General features: G+C 36.5%; 1 protein-coding gene across 1 annotated transcript in view; it reads left to right on the top strand.

Annotated features, from left to right (window-relative positions):
* The window catches only part of PPP1R12A (protein phosphatase 1 regulatory subunit 12A), a 166,751-nt gene that overhangs the window by 106,986 nt on the left and 34,548 nt on the right, over window positions 1-25,217 (top strand). The window contains exons 10-14 of the mRNA XM_052639588.1: window positions 6,263-6,478; window positions 7,692-7,786; window positions 10,286-10,390; window positions 11,267-11,434; window positions 11,831-12,007. Coding sequence (XP_052495548.1) covers window positions 6,263-6,478; window positions 7,692-7,786; window positions 10,286-10,390; window positions 11,267-11,434; window positions 11,831-12,007 — 761 coding nt within the window. The remainder of the gene's footprint in view (window positions 1-6,262; window positions 6,479-7,691; window positions 7,787-10,285; window positions 10,391-11,266; window positions 11,435-11,830; window positions 12,008-25,217) is intronic.

Below are 25,217 nucleotides of genomic sequence, written 5' to 3'. Positions count from 1 at the left end.
GAACTGGAATCTTGATTTTCTAGTTCATTTTCAAAGCACCAGGTATGTCTGAACAAACCAAAGGTCAGCTGCTGACCCCACCTCTTGTTAGTTGTTGTGACTCTAGGCGAGTTACTGTCTTCCTTATGTGTTCTCCCTAAAAAGGACAAAACAAAAATGATAGTAAAGAGAGAAAATAAGTTATCATTGTTAAGTAGTAATTGAAAGAGCTTGGCTAGTGACTGAGTGTTCCCAAAATGTTAGTTTCATTTCTTCCTCTTCCTTATTTTATTCTCCGTTTATTTATTACCCTTCCTACTTTCCTTTCTCCACCAAACAGTGCTTTCCAACTTAGTGTGTTGATGTTCGAGACTTCTTTTCCCTGATGTTTCAGAACCCATACTTTTTTAAACCCAAATTAAAGATTAAAGGTTTTTCTGTGGGTTTTTTGTTTGTTTGTTTCTTTAATCTACTGGTCTTGTTTTAAAGGCTTCTCCCTACCAGCCCTTACCTGTCTTTTATGAGCAACCTCATTTCCCTCTCTATGTAACACACACTCACATACCTGTGTTTGTGCACGCACACACACATAGGCACTCACCCTTTTTTTTTTCTTTTCTCAGAACTGTTTAAGAATTGACTGCTTTCACTGTAACACAGTATTCCTGAATACTGGAGTATGTATTTAAGCACAAATGCATTATCCTTCATTACCAGAGTGAAATCAATATACTTAGAAAATTTGACATTGATATAAAACATTATTTATGCTAATATACAAACCATACTCAGAATTTTCCCAATTGTTCTCCTAGTAACACCTTTCTAGATTTTTCAAATCTAGATTTTTTTGCTTTTCAGATTTTTTTTTTAAATTTTTCAAAATTTTTTTGATTTTTCAAATTAAGGGTCCACTCACAAATTACACATTGTATTCATTTATCATGTCTCTGCCTTTGGACTTGTTTTGTTGCTTCTCTGACATTATTTGATTTGCATTGGTTTGAGGACTGATTTTAAATCCCCACAGTAGTTCTATCATATTGTCAGTTTTGCTAGTCTTTGGATTTGATACCAAGTGGCCACAGTTTGAGCCTTTTAAAATCATAAGCTAGAGAAAGGTCTGTACTATTATTAATAATCCTCTTGAAACTCTTCCAAAGGAAAGCAGTAGTGTGAATTTTTAGTGGTAGAAATAACATGAATTTCACTTGTGCAAAGAATATCAGGAGACTCTGACTAAATCATCTCACCTTCTATATTCTAGAACTGAGGGCTTCATAAATGCAGTTAGACACTATCTTCAAATGGCCATAATTTATATATGCTTTAAAATGAAATTCTCTAGAAGCAGTCTGTCTGCAAGATTTTTAAGATAGTCATCGTAACTGGAGTTACTATGAGCTGCTTTAACTAAAGGTTTATTTAATTATAGAATCCCATTGTACTTCTTCAGTGGATACTGAACTTTAACTCTTTTGATTTATTATCTGTTAGAACTGCAAATTTATCAAAAAGTTCCCATAAGCTCCATTCCCTTGGCATAGCTAGCCAAGAAGCCAGCTGTTAGTCTTTTGAGTATTTAGCTAAGCAGTCTCTTTCCTACTGTAGTCAAATAATTACACTAGGCTTCTTATCAATTATATTTTTCTCAAGCATAACCCTAGATTTATGGCAGTTTACTTCTCAGTTTATGCCAACTGCCCTCACTGAAAGCAGATACTTAATAGCTCTGTTAGATTAGTGGGCCAATTATCTCTTTGCTATAAAAGTTCTTATTTTATTCTTATCAATTATTAATCAGAATTGATTCTGATTCTTAATTAAGTTGACCTAATGACAGTTGTTTCTCTAATTTGTATATTTAGAAACTGCATTTTATTCTCAAGTTGAAGATTACTTTAAAGATTATCTTGTTTCAGTATTTGTTCGTAATGTTTTATGGCCAAGTTTTATTCCAAGTAATAAAGCCTTGTACAAAAGAATGTTAACGTTTTAAGATTTTCCCTGTAACTTAGACACCTAACAAATTTCCTTAGATGATTTCTCAATTTATAAATGTATCATAAAAGATTTTGTAATTAAGAGTTCTATTTTTAGGTTGCCACTCACTCCTCAACTTCTGTTTTTTAGACAAAGTTGTCTTAAGTTCTCTAGCTTCTTCCACCAGTGCATAAACCTTATATAAATAGACACACATACACATGACAACCCTGAAAGCTCTAAAACTATTAAATATCACTTATATTCTGTAATAACTCCTGATAACTATAGAGAAACATAGATGTATTCACTTTTAAAGTTCTTCTCTTCAGTTGTTAACTTGTCAGCTAAAACTGCAGAACTATTTCTGTAGCAGTGAGATCAAGCCTATAATTTTTGGATGTATTAACTGTAAAACCATTAGTTTGATCTTATGATTTAACTAAATAGTAAGTTTATTTCATTATTTAACTTAATAAGTTAAATAATGTGTGTTTTATATTAAAATTTTATCTTAACAGTAAGTTTATTGTTAGTTAATGTTTTAACTAACAGTAAGTTTAACTAACAATGTTTATATATATAACTCTGTAGTCAAAGTAAATGTTGTTGGAATCTCTAAAAAAAATTATCTATTCTGCTGTCTACACATACATTCCAGTACATGTAAACTATATTGTCTTTACTAGATGGTAAAAGTTTAGTTTTCTGGATTACATGTTCTTGCTACAATAAAAGACTGTGTGCTGTGGGTATGAAGTATACCAATAAAAGTGTTTAATTGTAAAACAGTGATTTTAAAATGGAAGAAATCATTTTTGATTTGAGATAGTGGAGTTAGAACATTTGTGATAGATCTTAAAGAACGTGTAGGTAGTATTTCAGCCTAACAGAGAAGAGTTTGTATAGTTTGTTGAAAGACAAGAGAAACGATGTGATCAAAGTAGGTATAATATAGAGTATTTTTTCAGGAAAAATGAGTTGTCAAGTTTGATTAATTTACAGGATACATATATGAAGTGAAACAGGAAAAGTAGAGCCAAACTCTGAAATGTTTTCATTCCTGTGGTAACGTTTTTGTGATCTGATAGATATAGAGAATCACAGATATTTGAACAAGACCATGAGAGAATTATTCTTTATAGAAAATTATTCTGACACTAATGTACAGGTGTGTTTGAAGGCGAGAGACTGACTGAGAGAAGGTTTATTAGAAAGTCATTGAAGTTTCCCAATATGATAAAGAATATAAATCAGAAGAGGGTAGTGGTCTTATATAAAGGAGAGGAGGAGGTTTAGAGACTTGTCGCTTAATTTATAATTGCAGGAAGATGACAAAGAAGAGGTCTAACATGACTTTCAAGTTGCAAATGCAGGGGATTGGGGCTTCCTCCACAGTCCAGGGGTTAAGACTCCCTGCTTCCACTGCAGGGACCATGGATTTGATCCCTGATCAGGGAACTAAAATCCCACATCCCACATGCCTGCACAATGTGGCCAAAATTTTTTTTTTTTAGGGATTGAATAGATTACTGATGCCCTTAACAGAAATAGGGAACCAAGGAAGAGTTGGTTTGGAAATAAAGGTGTTACACTTTATATATTGTTTCCGTTTCCAGTTTTCCTTATCTACAGTGCATTCTACAGGTGAATAGAAGTTCAGGACTGGGACATTAGGAGTGAGATTGAGTTGCAGAATAGCACAGTTGAGAATAAGCTGAACACAATGCATGAGGATATAAAGAAGACCCTACTCCCATCACTCAGAAGGAAATTCAAAGAGAAGATAGGATATGTGAGGACAGACTGTTGGAGTGCTTATGTTACAGGGCTATGACAAGGAAAGTTGCTACAACAATAGCAACAAGAAGACCAAGAATGGGGGTAGTCAGAAGAATAGGAAAATCAAAATAGTGTCCTGGTTATAAAAACAAAAAGAAAAATCTCAGGGAATAGGTATACTTGAGTTACTCAAAGAGGTTCATTTATATACCAGAAACAGAAAGATGCCTTTAAACAGATAACCAGTTCTTAAATTGAAGTTTATGTTAGAGAGAGGCGGTATATCAGTTTTAACAGTGCAACAAAATTTCTAACTTGATGATACTGCCTCATTTTTCTCAGCTCTAAAATGATAGTAAAGTTCTGTTTCATTGGGTGGTTGCAGGACTAAATGAGATAGCCCCTATGAAGCACTTCTTTTAGGCCTGACACAAGTGAACATTTGTTAAATGTTCGCTTCTGTTCTAACATTCAGCAAATATTATTTACTATTTTATCATGGAAGAGTAACATTTGTTTCTAGTTTGGGGAAGCTTCTAGGGGCAGTGAAGGATTAGCAAACCATAGTCTGTGGGCCAAACCTGGCCCACTACCTGTTTTTTGTAAAGTCTGCAAATTAGAATGCTTTTAATATTTTTAAATGATTAGCAGAGGCAGGGGAAGATTAAAGGAAAAAGAGTATTTTGTCACACAGATTCTAACTTCACTGCCCCTAAATAAAGTTTTATTGTAACACACTCACATTCATTCACTTGTATGTTACCTATGGCGGGTTTGTACTATAACAGCATAGATGAGTAGTTAAAGCCTAAAGTTTACAACTTGACCTTTCATAGAAAAAAAGTTTGCCAGCCTGTGTTCTCGAGTAGTGTGACATTAAACTCTGAAATCAGTAAGGAATCATCGCAGTGCCTATCATACTGAGTAAAATATTACAGAGCTTCCTGGACTTTCTCAGCCAAGGGAGACTTTAGTGTTTTACTGATTTTTTTTCACAGTGCCATTTGGCCCAAAGGAATACTTCTTTATTTCATTTATTAAGTAGTTACTACAAATAGTAATGGCAGTTTGTGCTGTGTCCAACAGATGTCACTGTACTTCACTTAAAATTTTAAAACATTCCATAGCACTCCTGTGATTTTGTTCTTGCATCTTGAATGCCTCAGTGCACATTTTGGAAATTGAGAAATGCTGTATGTCTTGAGTCTCTTTTCAACCCTATTGATAGGAATTAATTACTGGAAATACTAGAGATTTTTTTTTTGTCTAGAAAGTAGACCTCCAACATTATGGTGCTTTTAACAAGTTCTTTTAAACTTTCTGTTACGGTAAACCTGGGCTATAAATGTGAAAGAAAGGTTGTTTTGGGTTGTTTAATTGTTTAATTATCCATATCCTGTGCTTGTAGTAACTAGTTAGTTGCTCTGTTAACCGTCTATATTTAACTATGGTTGAATATTTAAACTCTGTAAGTGCAGTTGATGAAGTGAACTAGTTTAAAGATTATGGGTGTTTCATTTTTAAGGCTGTTGGAAAACTGAAATGAAATAAATATTTGTACAAAAATAGTTTCTAGTTGACATGTTTAATGTTTGGTAGAAAAATCCAATGGTACTTTTAAGGCTATGATATTTAAAATATTAATGAATTAAATATTATGATTAGATATATATTGATGATTACTTTGTTGATGATGTATGTAAAATTTCTTAACCCTAGTACAAAGTGAATAAAAACAAAATTCAAGTGCAGTAGTTAGTTCATCCATACTAGAATATTACCAGCTCTCTGTGCCTTTAACTGCCTAAGAAGTTTAGATTTTTTCGGATGCTCTTATACTAAAACTGGAACTTATTCCCAGTGACTCTTAAAGATTGGAGAGTTACCCAGTATCGGGGTTTTACTTTATTATAAAATTCTTTTAAAAAGGGAGAAAAATCTGTTTTGCTCATAACTTCCTTTTATATTTTCAAACTTTCAATCTGTGTCTCTTTACCTGTCTTATTTTAATTGGCTTTAGTATGATTTCATTGCTCCTATCATGCCTGTGGTGGAATCAGTAGATCCCGCATCGTGGAGGCAGGGCTTGCGCAAAACTGGCATTGTTCTTGTGCCCAGTAAGGGTGAAAAATCTATGGTGAGGCTTTTCCATGTGCAAGGATTTATATTAGGTTACAACATAACAAGTTTAATGTGAATATTGGTTTCAACGATGCATGGTTTTAAGTCATTATGGTGTGCTCATTTCTCTTCTCTGTATTCGCATCATAATCTTTCTGTGTGATACAAAGTGTGGCGTGTGTGTTCTTAAACCTAACATCTCGACAGGTAATATTTCTTTTTTCAGTTTTAGATCTTTACATTTTGACTAAGACATTAACCTGCTTAGTAAGTGTTTCTCCTGAAACTATTAACTGTAATTTTAAAGCATTTAATCTGTAAACTTCTCCTTTCCAGTTTAAGGACTGATCGGTCTTGACAATTTTTTTCCTTTTCCTGAAAAATAAAATAAAAACAGTTTCCAACTTCAGCTACAAAAATTTCTCCCAAAGAAGAAGAGAGAAAAGATGAGTCCCCTGCATCTTGGAGGTTAGGACTTAGAAAGACGGGCAGTTATGGTGCACTTGCAGAAATCACAGCATCTAAAGAAGCTCAGAAGGAAAAAGACACTGCAGGTGTCATGCGCTCAGCTTCAAGTCCCAGACTTTCCTCCTCTTTGGATAATAAAGAAAAGGTAATCTGTTTCACAATTTGGTTTCTATAAGAACTATAATGATTGGTTCTCTACTGTGTATCATTATTATACCTATATATCAACTTAATTCACGTGACTTAATGAATGATATGAAAATACAAATGTACCTGCCTTCAGCCAGTATATATGCAGAATATAATTATTGGGGAGATCAGATGTATTTACCAAAAACATAAATTATGAGACTACTCAATTACAGGAATCCTGTAAAATCTATCAAGTGATAAGCTAATTTTATTTATTAAGAAAGGTTTTCAAAATTTAGGAATGCATTTGTTCTAGACTGTGATTATACTCATAGGTTGCATTTATCCAATATCTACAATTTCTTTACCTACTTTTTCATCTGATACATCCCAGCTTTGTCCTAGTGAGCAATTTTAATAGCTGTATTTTGAAAGGCATTATTAAATAGCATTAAATACAGTGTACCACAGTTCATTCAAAGCTATCTTATATAATTGGATTATTTATTTTCCATTGTATTTTTAGTACTCAGATATTTTTCCATATAGTTTTCTTGTACTATATAAGAATGTTTATTTATATGTATTGAAATTCAGAAATGAATTATTCATAAAGTAATGTTAGGATTTTTATTCTGTATAAATTTATTGTCCTATTGTCTTCCAAGTACTTGACGGATACCATATAATGAGAATATAACAGATTCCATTAAATGGCATCTACACTCTTAGATTTGGATAAATAGAATTGAAATAATTTTTTGTTTTGTATGATGTTGTATTTTTAAAGCATAGAATATAAAAGTAGTGAATAGCTTATATAACGTAAATAATTAAGACTTACAATGAATCATATTTGAGAACTCTTCTCTCTGAAAGAAATAAGGATGTTTTGTCTTATAATACTATGTTACGGTAAATAATATGTTACAGAAATTTTAGAAACAGTCATTAAAATGGGGAGGAATTTTTCTTATGTTAAAATGATCTGATTCTAGATTAAGGGAGAAAAAAGAAAATTAATTTGAGCAGGCTGTCATTTAGTGCTTATAGTCCTTGAGTATTGATAGACATGTTTTAGAGTTTAGCTAGGAATGATGGAAATATTACCAAATAAACTGTGATGACTGTGTAATTATACATTGTTGCATACTTTTTCCATACTTTTAGCAGCACCTGTAATCATCGCACTGATTTTTCTCTCTTTTTTTCTCGCCGTTGTGTAGGAAAAAGATAGTAAAGGAACTAGGCTTGCATATGTTGCGCCTACAATACCGAGACGGCTCGCCAGTACATCTGACATTGAAGAGAAAGAGAACAGGTGGGCTCATTGCCATTTGCTTTATTTGTTTGTTTTTTTTACTATGAAATCTTTACTATCTAGTATGAGAGTTAAAATATGAGAGTTGAGTTGTTGTTATTACAAGGTATGTAGATTTCAGGAAGAAATGGAGGGTGTTCCTAATAGTAATAACACCAGGTACGTGGATCTGAGGAGGCACAGAATTTGGTATGTTCATGAAATAACAGTATAAATAAAGGCATTATGGTTGTATCAGAGGGAGAGGACAGTGGTGGCAGATGAGGTCACTGACTAGCGTATGCTTCTAAATATTTGGAACATAATGCAAAAGGAGAAGGAAGGGAGAAAAAGCCATTACTTAATCACTGACAACATTTTAGTGTGTTTCTTCACTTTTCAGCACATATAGAGTGAGAACTTTTTAATAATGATTGTAGTCATGCTATAGTATTCAGTTTGTGTCTTTTTCTTTCACCTGAGATCTCATAAGCAGTCTTACATGTTAGCATGTTGACTATGAGGGCTACTCCATATTTTCTAAGGGTTTCTTGGCCACACTAGTAGATAAAATGGTCATCTGAATTAAATTCGCCCATTCCAGTCCATTTTGGTTCACTGATTACTAAAATGTTGATGTTCACTCCTGGAGTCTGAAGTCAGGTGGGCCTTAGGAAGCATCACTACAAACAGAGCTAGTAGAGGTGATGAAATTCCAGCTGAGCCATTTCAAGTCTTAAAAGATGATGCTGTTAAAGTGCTGCACTCCTTATGTCAGAAAATTTGGAAAATTCAGCAGTGGCTACAGGACTGTAAAGATCAGTTTTCATTCCAATCCCAAAGAAAGGCAATGCCAAAGAATGCTCAAACTACCGCACAATTGCACTCATCTCACATGTTAGCAAATAAATGCTCAGAATTCTCCAAACCAGGCATCAACAGTAGTAAACTGAGAAATTCCAGATGTTCAGGCTGGATTTAGAAAAGGCAGAGGAACCAGAGATCAAACTGCCAGCATCCATTGGATAATCAAAAAAGCAAGAGTTCCAGGAAAACAACTACTTCTGCTTTATTGACTATGCCAAAGCCTGTGTGGATCACAACAAACTGTGGGAAATTCTTAAAGAGATGGGAATACCAGAACCACCTGACCTGCCTCCTGAGAAAGCTGTATGCAGGTCAAGAAGCAACAGTTAGAACTAGACATGAAACAACAGACTGGTTCCAGATTGGGAAAGGAGTATGTCAAGGCTCTGTATTGTCACCCTACTTATTGATTTAACTTCTATGCAGAGTACATCATTTGTAACGCTAGGCTGGATGAAGCACAAGCTGGAATCAAGATTGCTGGGAGAAATATCAATAACCTCAGATATGCCGATGACACCACCTTTATGGCCGAAAGCAAAGAGGAACTAAAGAGCCTCTTGTTGAAAGTGAAAGAGAAGAGGAGAGTGGAAAAAGTTGGCTTAACGCTCAACATTCAGAAACTGAGATCATGGCATCTGGTCCCATCATTTCATGGCAAATAGATGGGGAAACAGTGGAAACAGTGACAGACTTTATTTTGGGGTCTCCAAAATCACTGCAGATGGTGACTACAACCATGAAAGTAAAAGATGCTTACTTCTTGGAAGAAAAGCTATGACCAACGTAGACAGCATATTAAAAAGCAGAGACATCACTCTGCCAACAAAGGTCCATACAGTCAAAGCTATGGTTTTTCCAGTAGTCATCTATGGTTGTGAGAGTTGGACAATAAAAAAGGCTGCATGCTGAAAATTGATGCTTTCAAATTGTGGTGCTGGAGAAGATGCTTGAGAGTCCTTTGGACTGCACAAAGATCAATCCAGTCAGTAATCCTAAAGGAAGTCAGTCCTGAATATTCATTGGAAGGACTGATGCTAAAGCGAAAGCTCCAATACTTTGGCCACGTGATGTGAAGAACTGACTCCTTAGAAGAGACCCTGATGCTGGGAAAGATAGAAGGCAGGAGGAGAAGGGGATACAAAGAATGAGAAGATTGAATGACAGTACCAATTCATGGACATGAGTTTGAGCAAAGGAGTTGGTGATGGATAGGGAAGCCTGGCGTGCTGCAATCCGTGGGGTCACCGAGAGTTGGACACGACTAAGCGACTGAACTGAACTGATGTTAGCGTGTAATTCAACAAACATTGTTTTTCATCAATACATAGTATTTGTAGAGTAGATCTGCTGATATTAAAGTCACCATTCCCCCTGCCCAAACTATGGACACTGACATTATATAATATTTTGTCATCATAAATAAAACTTCTATAGACATTTCTATTTCCCCTCATAGGTAGAATTATTCCTTAGGTATAGAATCTTAGAACTGGAATCTTAGTGAATTACTTTCATTTCTTAATAAATATTCCAAAGTGTTTTTCTAAGGGATTTTACTAGTTTCTACTTCTACTATGTTTATTAATGTGCAGCTTCTTTAACTCTATTTTAAAAGTATCTGCCAGAATCTGAAGGATTTTTTTTCCACAGAGATTCTTCAAGTTTGCGAACAAGTAGTTCATATACGAGAAGAAAATGGGAAGATGATCTTAAAAAGAATAGCTCAATTAATGAAGGATCAACTTATCACAAAAGGTAATAATTCTTAAGTAACGTTCATGTATTCTTTTATTAAAATATGAGGCAGTTTGTTTGGAGCTCTCAATTTAATATTAAAAATGTGCCTTTATATATTTTTTGTTGTTTAAATAAAACTTCATTTAAAGACACAGAATATATATTTAACAACAGGTTGAAAATTTGCTCCTACTTATGCCTTCCTAATATGTATTTTTAAATTAAATATTTTGAAGTATCTTTTAGATTATATTGAAAAGGAACTCTATATAATTACATATAAGCCAATTATGTATTTGACTGGCATTTGAAATAGTCAGTAACTTGACTTATCTCATTTGGTGACTTGAGAAGTTTTTACTTGTGTTAGAACTCAGAATAGTAGAAATGCCATAAATTGGAATGTTGGTAATATCATATTGGAGAGGGAGTAGAAGATCTATGCATAATTTTTTTCTGCTAAAAGCAATCAAAAAGACTAAAAGATCAACAGATATAATACAGGCATGGGTCACTCCTAAGGCTGTGACCCATTGCTGAAACTTTTTTTTTTTTTTCAAAAATGTTAGTCCTAACTTCCCCTGAGTAAACCAAAGTGTTTTTCCAGGCATGTCCATATGACATAGAGCAATTCCAGAAACGTAAGCTGTCAGATCATCCTTAAATCTTGTCGGTGGGTGGGGGGTTAGTAAAATGATACACTACCAAATTAGTGAAATCATCTAGACTCTAGCAAGTTGTAGGTGCAACTCTTGGTGCTGGAGCCGGTGGTGTATTTAGGAACACAGTTTTTAAGATTTTTTTCCTAGCCTTGTGAATCTGTATAATGTATAGGCGTTGACTATAGAATACACCTACAGACACATCCTATATAGATATGACTCTTTCCTTTAGTTGCTCCTTTGGTAGAAGACAAGATGATTTGATTAGTTCTAGTGTTCCAAGCACCACATCAACACCAACAGTTACCTCTGCAGCTGGGCTTCAGAAAAGCCTGCTTTCCAGCACAAGCACTACTACAAAGATTACAACGGGTTCTTCCTCAGCAGGCACACAAAGCAGGTGAGTCACAGATACATTTTGTGTTCAGGCCTCCTGTGTGCTTATGTATGTGCATGCATTTTTGTGTAGAAGATTGTGGGGCTCTGGATTTTTTCAATGACCTGGTTAAAATTATTTACAAACAAAAATTGGTTCCAAAAGAGGCAATTATATGTCTGGGGAAAAAAATTAAGTTCCTGATTTAAGAACTTTTCCTTGAATTAAGCTTCTTAAAATGTAAATTTCTCTTTGACAGCTCTGGGTGAACTTTTTGGTTCATGGTTGAAAGATGTCTCATGTTGTGTTAAAAAAAAAAAATCCATCCCTGTAGTCACATGTTTTCAGCTGCTAGAAAGTGCTTTCATTGTTTAGCTGTTTTCCTTTTCTCTTTTTGTGTTGCTGCTTATGATGCTATAGTACCTCAAATCGTTTGTGGGCTGAGGATAGTACTGAAAAGGAAAAGGACAGTGTTCCTACGGCAGTGACCATTCCTGTTGCTCCAACTGTTGTTAATGCTGCAGCCTCTACCACAACCTTGACTACAACTACTGCTGGCACTGTCTCCTCCACTGCAGAGGTCAGGGAGAGACGCAGGTGTGTACAGGTCATAATAGCACTGCTGATATATCTTGCCCAATGATGTAAATTGTCTGTTTTGTTCTGTTTTTTAATCTTGGAAAGTTGATGTCCATCTTTTCAGTAGGTTTATACAATGAGATAACCTATGTCAGCTCAAAACTCTGTAAATTGATATAATTAGCAATTGTTAGCATTTAGGCTTCATAATCCACCTCTGACAGTTCTTGTTTAAAGGCACTGAGCCAGGCAGTTATCTTACTTAGCCATCTTAGTTTTAATGGTTGTTAGAATTCAAATTTTTGTAGTGAAGATCTAAATACGTACTCTAAACACATATCAAGCAAATCATACTCATAGAAAATTATAGATATAACATGAAAAAGACAAGTTTTTTATTCTTATCATTGTTTCCCCCTTCTACTTCATTGTTAAGAAATTTGATGCTTAACAGGTTCCTTTTTGTTGTTATATTTGAAATTTTCATTTTAAAATTCCCTTGTTGAAGAATGGCTTCTTAGGCATATGTGTAAGCCAAATGATTTTATATATGTTTAATACATTCTGGTATTTGAACATAGAAGACACTTGTAAAGTTTTTTAGAGAGTCTGTGAATTTTTTTTGTGTGCTAAAACATACTTAGAGCACTACTCTCTTCTTCCTGTTGCAGCCAATTGGTATGGAATCATAGATGTGGAAAGGAACTTACTATTATCTTTTATAATATCCTTTACAGAAGAAAACTGAGTTGCAACGATATTAAGTGACTTTTCCACTTTTATATGATTAGTGTGAGAGCTAAGGCTAGGCCCAAGATTACAGGAGAATCTGTGCAGGGTTCTTTCTGTCTGGTATATTGCTCGTTGTCCCTAGCTTTGAATTTGGTTTTACCTCTTGGGAAAGAATATTTTAGGAAACTAAATGTAACCTCTTTAAATATTTTATTCTTCCAGAATTAGCTACATAACTGATATTTTCCATAACTAAATTACTAACCAGATTAATCTGGTTTTATTTCTGACACATAGTATTCATATATAGACAGTCTTATATATCTTTTGTCTCTGATGCCTAGCAAAATGCATGGCTTACTGTAAAAGTGGTAGCATCTTTACAGTAAATTTGTAGTGATTATATGGAAAGTAACAAAATGTTAAATGTTTTGAAAATTTTTTTAGATGGAAATATTTCATTTCTGTTTTTATGGTGAAATTTAATGATACTTCAACAGCACTACAGGCACTTTGTGATTTGAATACCAGTACAGGTCATATCATATTTTTATGCTTGCTTAATTTTTCTCTAAATTAGTAAGTTTTAGGTTTGGGGGTGTTTTCAGTGAGACCACTTAGTCAATTAGAGGATCATAGGCATTCATTCTCTTCTAGTGAAAATAAATTTAAAGGCTTTGCTTTTTTTGAAAGGTAGTTAAAGGGGAAAAGGTTTAAGAATTCTTGATTTTTTTACTCCTTGTCTGCCTTAATCCTAAAACAAGAGTTCTCTGCGGGTCAGAATTTCTTCTGTAAAATCAGGTCTTTAATTCACAATTTTTGACTTCTAGAATCCTTTCTATTTCTAGCATTCCATACTTTAAAATTTTTTTCCAGTGACAATTAAAGCCAGTGACTATCTCCCCAAAATCATCAGTTCTTTCAGAACTAGTAAATTATGATTCTTAATCTCAGATTGCCTTTTTTTTTATGTTGTGGAAAAGTATTAAGTTTCAGCCTTTTAGAATTAATCCTGTAAGATTTTTTTTTTTAATCTAAGTGTGCCAGGTGTTAGTTATGGTATGCAGGATCTTCAGTTGCAGAACGTGGGATCTAGTTCCCTGACCAAGGTTTGAACCCCAGCCCCTCGGATTGAGAACAGGGAGTTTTAGCCACTGGACTACCAGGAAAGTCCCCAATCCTTTAAGATTTTAAAAACTGAGAATTAAATATTTAGCGATGTTGTTAAGACACAGCAGGTCCTATAGTGTAAGGAAAAAAATGTCTATTGACATTTTTCCTAGTCTATATTATAGAAAATTTGTCTTGTTTAAGTGATGTTTGCAGTAATATTAATGTTTGTGTTTTGTTTGATGTCAAATACTTGTTTGCAATTTTGACCTTGCTGTTTGTCTTCTTCTTTTTTGTTTTTTTTTTTTGGCCACTCAGCTTGTAAGATCTTAGTTCCCTGATCAGGGATTGAACCCTGGGCCCTCAGCAGTGAAAGCTCAAGAGTCCTCACCACTGGACTTCCAGGGAATTCCCCTGTTTTATGTTTTAATTAAATGTTATTATTAATTATTTCAAAATGTATATGGTTGAAAATTTTCCCCTGTATCGTATATATGATGATTTGAGGTTGCCATTCCCTTCTCTAGGGGATCTTCCCAACCAGGAATTAAACTCTAATCTTCTGCATTGCAGGCAGATTTGTCTGAGCCACCAGGGAAGCCCTGAATATTCTGTGGCTTAAAAAGATGTTAATACATTTATGCCATTTTTATATACCCTTACATATGCACTTTTAAATACTATGTAAAGTTACTGTGTACACTATTAAGTTCCACAGTGTTCTTGAGTTTTCTGGTTTTATTGATCAGGTTTAGGTGAGAATTTTCTGTTTTTATAAAATTTCCAGTTGATTAATTGGAGTGGGGAGGCATCAGGGAGAAGAGAGGAGAAGCTCGCTTTAAATAGATGAGTTCCCTAGTGGCCTAGAGGTTAGGATTCCTGACTTTCACTAATGGCCTGGATTCAGTCTCTGATGGAGGAACTGAGATCCCGCAAGCCTCGGGGAATAGCAAGATAGACAGACAGGTGGGGCATGATGAAAAATTATGTCATTGTTTAAGTATTTCTAATTCTCCATAGCCTTTTCAGACTGCAAAATACTACCTTACCAATAACTTCATATGTGTAGTATGAATTCCCATGGTTTCGTACAACTACTCATTTTTACCATTTTCCCTTGACTCAGCCAGCTCCCATTTATCTTCCCTCTGGAAGGAAAAATGCTGAGTGAGAAGCAAGGGTTGGTATTGCTTTTTAGAGATGTAATTTGGTGGACGAAAATATAAATATTATTGAAACAAACAAAAAAAAAGTGTTAGTTGCTCAGTTGTGTCTGACTCTCTGCAACCCCATGACCCCTCTGTCCATGGAATTCTCCAGGAAAGAATACTGGAGTGGGTAGCCATTCCCTTCTCCAGGGGATCTTCCATTGTAAATAAATATAAATGTCTCAGCCAGTAAATGTTAGGGAAAGAAATAATATACAGAATAATTGCCTTTACTGGGGGAAAAGTCCTTAATTTAGAAATAACCTTTGGATTGTTCAGAAAATAGTAGGCAATCTACGACTAGTAAGTAAAATTACATACCCTATGTAGTTACAAGGAAGAAATCCAGTATGACAGTATGATACAGTAATGTTTAAGGCAGCAATGAAATTTGGTATATTCTTCCATCTTTTTTGATGACTAGCTCTTTGGAATTAAAAACATACTAAAAACATGAATTTTCTATCTTCTCTGTGTTCTATTCGTAGAGGTCTGCTCTGTATAGACAGCTCAGGGAAGAAGAAAGGAACTAAATATCAGATGGGGACTATCAGATGTATAGGAAATATATTCAGTTCAGTTCAGTAGCTCAGTTGTGTCTGACTCTTCGCAACCCCATAAATGGCAGCACTCCAGGCCTCCCTTGTCCATCACCAACTCCTAGAGATGACTCAGACTCATTTCTTTCGACTCAGTGATGCCATCCAGCTATCTCATCCTCTGTCGTCCCCTTCTCCTCCTGCCCCCAATCCCTCCCAGCATCGGTTTTTTCCAGTGAGTCAACTCTTTGCATGAGGTGTCCAGAGTACTAGAGTTTCAGCCTTAGCATCAGTCCTTCCAATGAACACCCAGGACTGATCTCCTTTAGAATGGACTGGTTGGATCTCCTTGCAGTCCAAGGGACTCTCAAGAGTCTTCTCCAACACCACAGTTCAAAAGCATCAATTCTTCGGCACTCAGCTTTCTTCACAGTCCAACTCTCACATCTGTACATAACCACTGGAAGAAACATAGCCTTGACTAGATGGACCTTTGTTGGCAAAGTAATGTCTCTGCTTTTGAATATGCTATCTAGGTTGGTCATAACTTTCCTTCCAAGGAGTAAGCGTCTTTTAATTTCATGGCTGCAGTCACCATCTGCAGTGATTTTGGAGCCCCCCAAAATAGTCTGACACTGTTTCCACTGTTTCTCCATCTATTTCCCATGAAGTGATGGGACCAGATGCCATGATCTTAGTTTTCTGAACGTTGAGCTTTAAGCCAAACTTTTTCACTTTCATCAAGAGCCTTTTAGTTCTTTTTCACTTTCTGCCATTAGGATGGTGTCATCTGCATAGCTGAGGTTCTTGATATTTTTCTCCCAGCAATCTTGATTCCAGCTTGTGCTTCTTCCAGCCCAGCATTTCTCATGATGTACTCTGCATAGAAGTTAAATACGCAGGGTGACAATATACAGCCTTGACATACTCCTTTTCCTATTTGGACCTCAGGCATGGGGTATCTCGTCTCAGCCCAGGAAATATACATTACAAATTGATAGGCTAGGTTTTTATGCTAATTTAGAGCAAATGTTTGTATGGAAATTTTAACTGAACAGAGTTTACCTATCTTGCAGCTAGTAATTTTTATGCCCCTAACCTGCATATGATAAATAGGTTTATTAACTTTCACAGCAGCTTGAAAGTATTGAAAAAGAATCTAGGCTTCTTGGGAGAGAGTGTGATAGTTGATAGTAGTGTTTTCAGTGTGGGTAAAAGGGCATGCAAATTTCCCTGTTTTAAACTAAAAATGAAAAACTTTAACCATATAGAGTAGAAATCAGAATTTAGCCTTTTATGTTCATTTGACTTTTCAGAGCAGCTCATGAACTGCTGAAGTAATACAAACACCTGTCTAGCCTGGTATAAATTCTGTTTAACTAGATGTGCTATCACATTTAGGTTTCATCTCTTTCTGTTACTTTTTCTCCTCATCTGGTGGAAGTACAAAAAGCAGTAAATTGCATAGGACCAATAGGTACATGAATAAGTTGAATGGATGAAAAAAATAGCCATTGAACCATATTTTATAGGCTAATATTTCACAGAGCACTTTTATACATTTAATAGATGTCAGTCAGTTCACTCACTCAGTTGTGTCCGACTCTTTGTGACCCTATGGACTGTAGCACACCAGGCATCCCTGTCCGTCACCAACTCCTGGAGTTTACTCAAACTCATGTCCTTTGAGTCAGCGATGCCATCCAACCATCTCATCCTTTGTTGTCCCCTTCTCCTACCGCCTTCAATCTTTCCCAGCATTACGGTCTTTGCCAGTGAGTCAGTTCCTCACATCAGGTAGCCAAAATAATGGTGTTTCAGCTTCACTATCAGTCCTTCCAGTGAATCTTCAGGACTGATTTCCTTTAGGATGGGCTAGTTGGATCTCCTTGCAGTGCAAGGGACTTTGGAGAGTTTTCTCCAACACCACAGTTCAAAAGCATCAATTCTTTGATGCTCAGCTTTCTTTATAGTCCAGCTCTCACATCCATCCATGACTACTGGAAAAACCATAGCTTTGACTAGATGGCCCTTTGTTAGCAATATTGTCTTTGCTTTTTAATATGCTGTCTACGTTGGTCATAACTTTTCTTCCAAAGTGCAAGCGTCTTTTAATTTCATGGCTGCAGTCACCATCTGCAGTGGTTTTTTTTGAGCCCCCCAAAATAAAGGCTGTCACTGTTTGCACTGTTTCCCCATCTATTTGCCATGAAGTGATGGGACTGGATGCCATGATCTTAGTTTTCTGAATGTTGAGTTTTAAGCTGTTTTCACTCTCTTTTTTCTCTTTCATCAAGAGGCTCTTTAGTTCTTCTTTACTTCCTGCCATAAGGGTGGTGTCATCTGCAAATCTGAGGTTATTTATATTTCTCCTGGCAGTCTTGATTCCAGCTTGTGCTTCATCCAGCCCAGCATTTCTCGTGATGTACTCTGCATATAAGTTAAATAGCAGGGTGACAGTATACAGCCTTGATGTACCAGTCAGGGCTAGTACAATTTGGAACCAGTCTGTTGTTCCATGTCCAGTTCTAACTGTTGCTTCCTGACCTGCATACAGGTTTCTCAAGAGGCAGGTCAGGTAGTCTGGTATTCCCATCTCTTTCAGAATTTTCCACAGTTTATTGTGATGTGCAAAGTCAAAGGCTTTGGCGTAGTCAACAAAGCAGAAGTAGATGTTTTTCTGGAACTCTCTTGCTGTTTCCATGATCCACCAGATGTTGGCAATTTGTTCTCTGGTTCCTCTGCCTTTTCTAAATCCAGATTGAACATCTGGAAGTTCACGGTTCACGTACTTTTGAAGTCTGGTTTGGAAGATTTTGAGCATTACTTTACTAGCGTGTGAGATGAGTGGAATTGTGCAGTAGTGTGAGCATACTTTGACGTTGCCTTTCTGTGGGATTGGAATGAAAACTGACCTGTTCCAGTCCTGTAGCCATTGCTGAGTTTTCCAAATTTGCTGGCATAATGAGTGCAGCACTTGCACGCATCATCTTTTAGGATTTGAAATAAATCAACTAGAATTCCATCACCTCCATTAGCTTTGTTTGTAGTGATGGCACACTTGACTTCAGATTCCAGGCTGTCTGGCTGTAGATTGGTGATCACACCATCTTGTTTATCTGGGTCATGAAGATCTTTTTTGTATAGTTCTTCTGTATATTCTTGCCACCTCTTCTTAATATCTTCTGGTTGTGTTAGGTCCACATCATTTCTGTCCAGGGTAATCACCAATCTGATCACATGGACTACAGCCTTGTCTAACTCAATGAAATTATGAGCCATGCTCAGTAGGGCCACCCAAGATGGACGGGTCATGGTGGAGAGTTCTGACTAAACGTGGTCCACTGGAGAAGGAAATGGCAAACCACTTCAGTATTCTTGCCTTGAGAACTCCATGAACAGTATGAAAAGGCAGAAAGATAGGACGCTGAAAGATGAACTCCCCAGGTCAGTAGGTGCCCAATATGCTACTGGAGAACAGTGGAGAAATAACTCCAGAAAGAATGAAGAAACAGAACCAAAGCAAAAATAATACCCAGTTGTGGATGTGACTGGTGATAGAAGTAAATCTGATACTGTAAAGAACAGTATTGCATAGGGACCTGGAATGTTAGGTCCATGAATCAAGGCAAATTGGAAGTGGTCAAACAGGAGATGGCAAGAGTGAACATCAACATTTTAGGAATCAGTGAATTAAAAAGGACTGGAATGGGTGAATTTAACTCACATGACCATTATGTCTACTACTGTGGGCAAGAATCCTGTAGAAGAAATGCAGTAGCCATCATAGTCAACAAAAAAATCCAAAATGCAGTACTTGGATGCAGTCTCAAAAGTGACAGAATGATCTCTGTTCATTTCCACGGCAAACCATTCAGTATCACAGTAATCCAAGTCTGTGTCCCGAACAGTAATGAAGAAGCTGAAGTTTAATGGTTCTGAGAAAACCTACAAGACCTTCTAGAACTAACACCCAAAAAAGATGTCCTTTTCATTATAGGGGACTGGAATGCAAGAGTGAGTGGGAAGTCAAGAAACACCTGGAGTAGCAGGCAAATTTGGCTTTAAGGTACAGAATGAAGCAGGGCAAAGGCTAATAGGATTTTCCCAAGAGAATGCATTGGTCATAGCAAACACCCTCTTCCAACAACACAAGAGAAGACTCTACACATGGACATCACCAGATGGTCAATACTGAAATCAGATTGATTATATTTTTTGTAGCCAAAGATGGAGAAGCTCTATACAGTCAGCCAAAACAAGACCAGGAGCTGACTATGGCTCAGATCATTACTCCTTAATAGATGTACCTCAAAATTAAAAAAAAAGTTTTTTCTGTATAAATCATCTGGAGCAATGCTGCATTAAACATGGTTAAATAGGTTTCTTCCTCCAGTACCTTACAGACCTTTTAATATGTTGCTTACCCCTCTCTTAAAGAAGAGTTACCATGTATAGTATTTTGTACATTTATATAATCAATTCTAGAACAAACAATATAAAAATCATGTTCCAGAATTAATATTTGTTAAACTCGAATAATATTTATTTGATATCCTATTCTTGTCCCAGAAAATCACTGGAGTTTTTATAAAAATGAGAAAAGTATCTGTTATAACTGAATAAAAACCTTAAGACTCTAGAGAAGCAGTATGAAGACAGAAATTATAAAACAGGGGGGAGAAAGAGGAATATCAAGCTTTTGTGCATCATAGAAGGGAGAGAGGGCAGGTAGTCTCCTAGTTGTAATCATTTCTGTATTTGTGCATTGGTACAGATGAAGCCACATAAAATTTCAACTAAGAGAAAGTCTAAATAAGGAAATGGTAATAAACTAAATGTTTTATTTAGTGACTATTCCCTTGCCTTCCACTTTTAGAAAGACAGGGTTTTTTTTCAGTTAAAAAAATTTTTTTTTAAATTTTATTCTATGAACTTAAATCAGTACTAATATTTTCATAGAAACTGGATTTGGTAAGATAGCTCCTCAGTGAATTGCTTCCATATGATGCACTGTACCTAATTTATGGAGCTTCCCTGGTGGCTCAGATAGTTAAGAATATGTGTGTAATACAGGAGACCTGTGTTTGATCCCTGAGTCAGGACAAAACATGGTCCACTGGAGAAGGAAATGGCAAATGACTCCAATATTCTTGCTTCAAGAACCTCATGAGCTGCATGAAAAGGCAAAACGATATGACACCTGAAAATGAGTCCCCAGGTCAGAAGGTGTCTGATATGCTACTGGGAAAGAGCAGAGAAATAGCTCCAGAAAGAGGACTGGGTCAAAGCTGAAATGACGCATAGTTTTGAATGTGTCTGGTGGTGAAAGTAAAGTCTGATGCTATAAAGAATAAATTTGCATAGGAACCTGGAATGTTAGGTCCATGAATCAAGGTAAATTGGATGTGGTCAAGCAGGAGATGGCAAGCGTGAACTTCGATATTTTAGGAATCTGAAATAAAATGGTCAGGAATGGGCTAATTTAACTCAAATGACTATTATACCTACTATTGTGGGCAGGAATCAGAGTAGCTCGTAGCTTAAAAACAACAAAATGGTCTCGGTTCATTTTCAAGGCAAACCATTCACCATCACAGTAATCCAAGTCTATACCCCAAACCACTGATGCTGAAGAGCTGAAGTTGACCAGTTATATGAAGACCTACAAGACCGTCTAAGACTAACGCCAAATAGAGATGTCCTTTCATAATAGGAGATTGAAATGCAAAAGTATGAAGTCAGGAGATACCTGGAGTAATAGATAATTTTAGCCTTTGAGAACAAAAAGAAGCAGGGCAAAGGCTAACATGCTTTGCCAAGAAAACGCATTGGTCATAGCAAACACCCTCTTCCAACAACACAAAAGATGACTCTACACAGGGACATTACCAGATGGTCAGTACCAAAATCAGATTGATTAGTACAGTCAGTAAAAATAAGACCTGGAGCTGACCGTGGCTCAGATCATGAGCAATTGCAAAATTCAGGCTTAAATTGAAGAAAGTAGGGAAACCACTAAGGCATTTAGGTATGACCTAAATCAAATCCCTTATGATTATACAGTGGAGGAGACGAATAGATTGAAGAGATTAGATTTAATAGACAGAGTACCTGAATAACTACGGGTGAAGGTTGATAACTGTACAGGAGACAGTGATCCAAACCATCCCAAAGAAAAAGAAATGCAAAAAGGCCAAGTGCTTGTCTGAGGAGGCCTTACAACTACTGTGAAAAGAAAAAAGAAAGGCAAAGGAGATAGGAAAGATATATGCAACTGAATGCAGAGCTTCAGAAAATAGCAGGGGAGATAAGAAGGCCTTATGTGAACAATGCAAAGAGATAGATTAAAACAATAGAATGGGAAAGACTCGATATCTCTTCAAGAAAATTGGAGATACCAAAAGAATATTTCATGCAAGGGTGCACACAATAAAGGACAGAAACAGTAAGGACCTAAAAGAAGCAGAATAGATTAAGAAGAGGTGGCAAGAATAAACACACAGAAGAACTATACAAAACAGGTCTTAATTACCCAGATAACCATGACGATTGGTGGTGTGGTCACTCACCTAGAGCCAGACATCCTGGAATGCAAAGTCCAGTGGGCCTTAGGAAACATTAGTACAAACAATGCTAGTGGGAGTGATGGAATTCCAGCTGAGCTATTTCAGATCCTAAAAGATGATGCTATTAAATTGCTGTACTCAATATGCCAGCAAATTTGGAAAACTCAGCAGTGCCCCGGAACTGGAAAAGGTCAGTTTTCATTCCAATTCCAAAGAAAGGCCATGCCAAGAAATGTTCAAACTAACATGCAGTTGTGCTTATTTCACATGGTAGGTAGCTAATGCTCAGTGCTCCAAATCCTTCAAGCTAGGCTTTAGCAGTATGTGAACTAAGAACTTACAGATGTACAAGCTGGATTTAGAAAAGGCAGAGGAACCAGAGATCAAATTGGCAACATCCACTGGATCATGGAGAAAGCAAGAGAATTCCAAAAAAGTATACTTCTGCTTCATTGACTACACTAAAGCCTTTGACTGTGTGGATCACAACAAACTGGAAAATTCTTAAAAAGATGGGAATACCAGACCACCTTACCTGTTTCCTGAGAAACCTGTATGCCAGTCAAGAAGCAACAGTTAGAATTGGACATGGAACAACGGCCTGGTTCAAAACTGAGAAAGGAGTTTGTCAAGGCTGTATATTGTCTCCCTGCTTATTTAACTTATATGCAGAGTACATCATGAGAAACACTGGGCTGGATAAATCACACATTGTCATCAGGATTTCCAGGAGAAATATCAACAACCTCAGATATGACAGAAAGCAAAGAGGAACTAAAGAGCCTCTTGATGGTGAAAAAGAAGAGTGAAAAAACTGACTTAAAGCTCAACATTAAAAGGCCTAAGATCATGGTGTTCAATCCTATCACTTTATGGCAAATAGATGAGAAGGTGGAAACAATGGCAGATTTTATTTTCTTCGGCTCCAGCATCACTGAGGGTGGTGATTGCAGCCATGAAATTAAAAGATGCTGTTCCTTAGAAGGAAAGGCATGACAAATCTAGACAGCATATTAAAAAGCAGAGACATCACTTTGCCCACCAAGGTCCATGTTGTCAGAGCTATGGTTTTTCCAGTAGTCATGTACGGATGTGAGGGTTGGAACATAAAGAAGGCTGAGTGCCAAAGAATTGATGCTTTTGAATTGTGCTGGAGAAGACTCTCAGGAGTCCCCTGGACACAAAGATATCAAACCAGTCAATCCTAAAGGAAATCAACCTTGAATATTCATGGGAAGGACTGATGCTGAAGCTGAAGCTCCAATACTTTGGCCACCTGATCCGAAGAGCCGACTCATTGGAAAAGACCCTACTGCTGGGAAAGATTGAGGGCAGGAGAAGGGAACAACAAAGGATGAGATGGTTGGATGGCATCAACAACTCAGTGGACATGAATTTGAGCAAATTCCAGGGGGTAGTGAAGGACACGGAAGCCTCAGGTGCTGCAGTCCATGGGGTTGCAAAGAGTAGGACTCAGCTTCGTGACTGAACAACAACAATCTTACTGAAAAGTGTAGTCCTATATACTACTATGATAGCAAAAACACATAATCATTCAGGATGTTCTGGAAATCTAGAGGTAAAATACAATAGAAAATATGAAGTTAAAGGGGGGGAAACATATATCTATACGGTATAGTAGTTATTCAGCTGAATAGAGAACACAGGTGTTATTTTCTCAAAGCAGATGAGAAAAACAATTTAGGTCAAAATATAGAAGGGATTTTCATCCTTCTCTGTGTTAGTTGGATGACTCATTCAAGTAAAACACTCCCTTGAAAATTTCTTGACATATTTCCCTCTACAGCTTCTCTATAGTTAGAGTAGAAGCATAAAGATTCAGATCTCTAGAAGTAACTAACAATAAGTAAGAGTTAATTGATGAAACTGAAATAACTAGGATGTTGAGTGAGAAGAGACTGTGTCATCTTAGGGTTAGTTACCTAAGGAGACGAATCCTAAGAATAATGAATTTTGTAGTCCAGTTTTAGAGAGAGAAATTCAAAAAAATTCAAGAGTTTGAATGGTGAGAAAGATGCATTCATATGTATGAAAAAAAATTGTGAAGAAATTGTAATTAAGGTGTTTGATGATGTGTTTTACTCTTTGAACTTAGAGCTTTAAAAGAACAGATTTTTTTAAAAGGCCTGAAACAGAAAATTCTGAAGTTTGTCATGAATATGTGAATAATGTCAGGAAGGCTGAAGACCAGAATGAATTACAAATTGACAAAAAAAATTAAAGTTAACCCAGGAGGATTTTTTTTAAATAGCTTTTGGAGATAGAGGCATTATGATAGGTTATTGATAAACTTAATGATTCTGTCTTGTCTTTCTTATTTAACCCGTTAGTTCATTATTTACCTTTTGACATAGATAGCATGCTTTTGAAATTGTGCATTCCTGTGACAAGATGGAACATAGGCTTCAGTTCAGTTCAGTTCAGTTCAGTCCCTTAGTCATGTCTGACTCTTTGTGACCCCTAGAACCGCAGCACGCCAGGCCTCCCTGTCCCTCACCAACTCCCAGAGTTTACCCAAACCCATGTCCATTGAGTCAGTGATGCCATCCAACCATCTCATCCTCTGTCGTCCCCTTCCCCTTCAGCCCTCAATCTTTCCCAGCATCACGGGCTTCTCCAGTGAGTCAGTGCTTCACATCAGGTGGCCAAAGTATTGGTGTTTCCACTTCAACATCAGTCCTTCCAATGAACACCCAGGACTGATCTCCTTTAGAATGGACTGGTTGGATCTCCTTGCAGTCCAAGAGACTCTGAAGAGTCTTCTCAAACACCACAGTTCAAAAGCATCAATTCTTCGGCGCTCAGCTTCCTTATAGTCAACTCTCACATCCATATATGACCACTGGAAAAACCATAGCCTTGACTAGACGGACCTTAGTTGACAAAGTAATGTCTCTACTTTTGAATATGTTATCTAGGTTGGTCATAACTTTGCTTCCAAGGAGTAAGCGCCTTTTAATTTCATGGCTGCAGTCACCATCTGCAGTGATTTGGGAGCCCCCCAAAATAAAGTCTCACTATTTCCACTGTTTCCCCATCGATTTGCCAT

The sequence above is a fragment of the Budorcas taxicolor genome, chromosome 5 (genome assembly GCF_023091745.1).
Source record: "Budorcas taxicolor isolate Tak-1 chromosome 5, Takin1.1, whole genome shotgun sequence".
NCBI classification, from domain to species: Eukaryota; Metazoa; Chordata; class Mammalia; order Artiodactyla; family Bovidae; genus Budorcas; species Budorcas taxicolor.
Note: the sequence above shows the minus strand (reverse complement) of the source record. Positions and strands in the feature narration are given on the sequence as shown.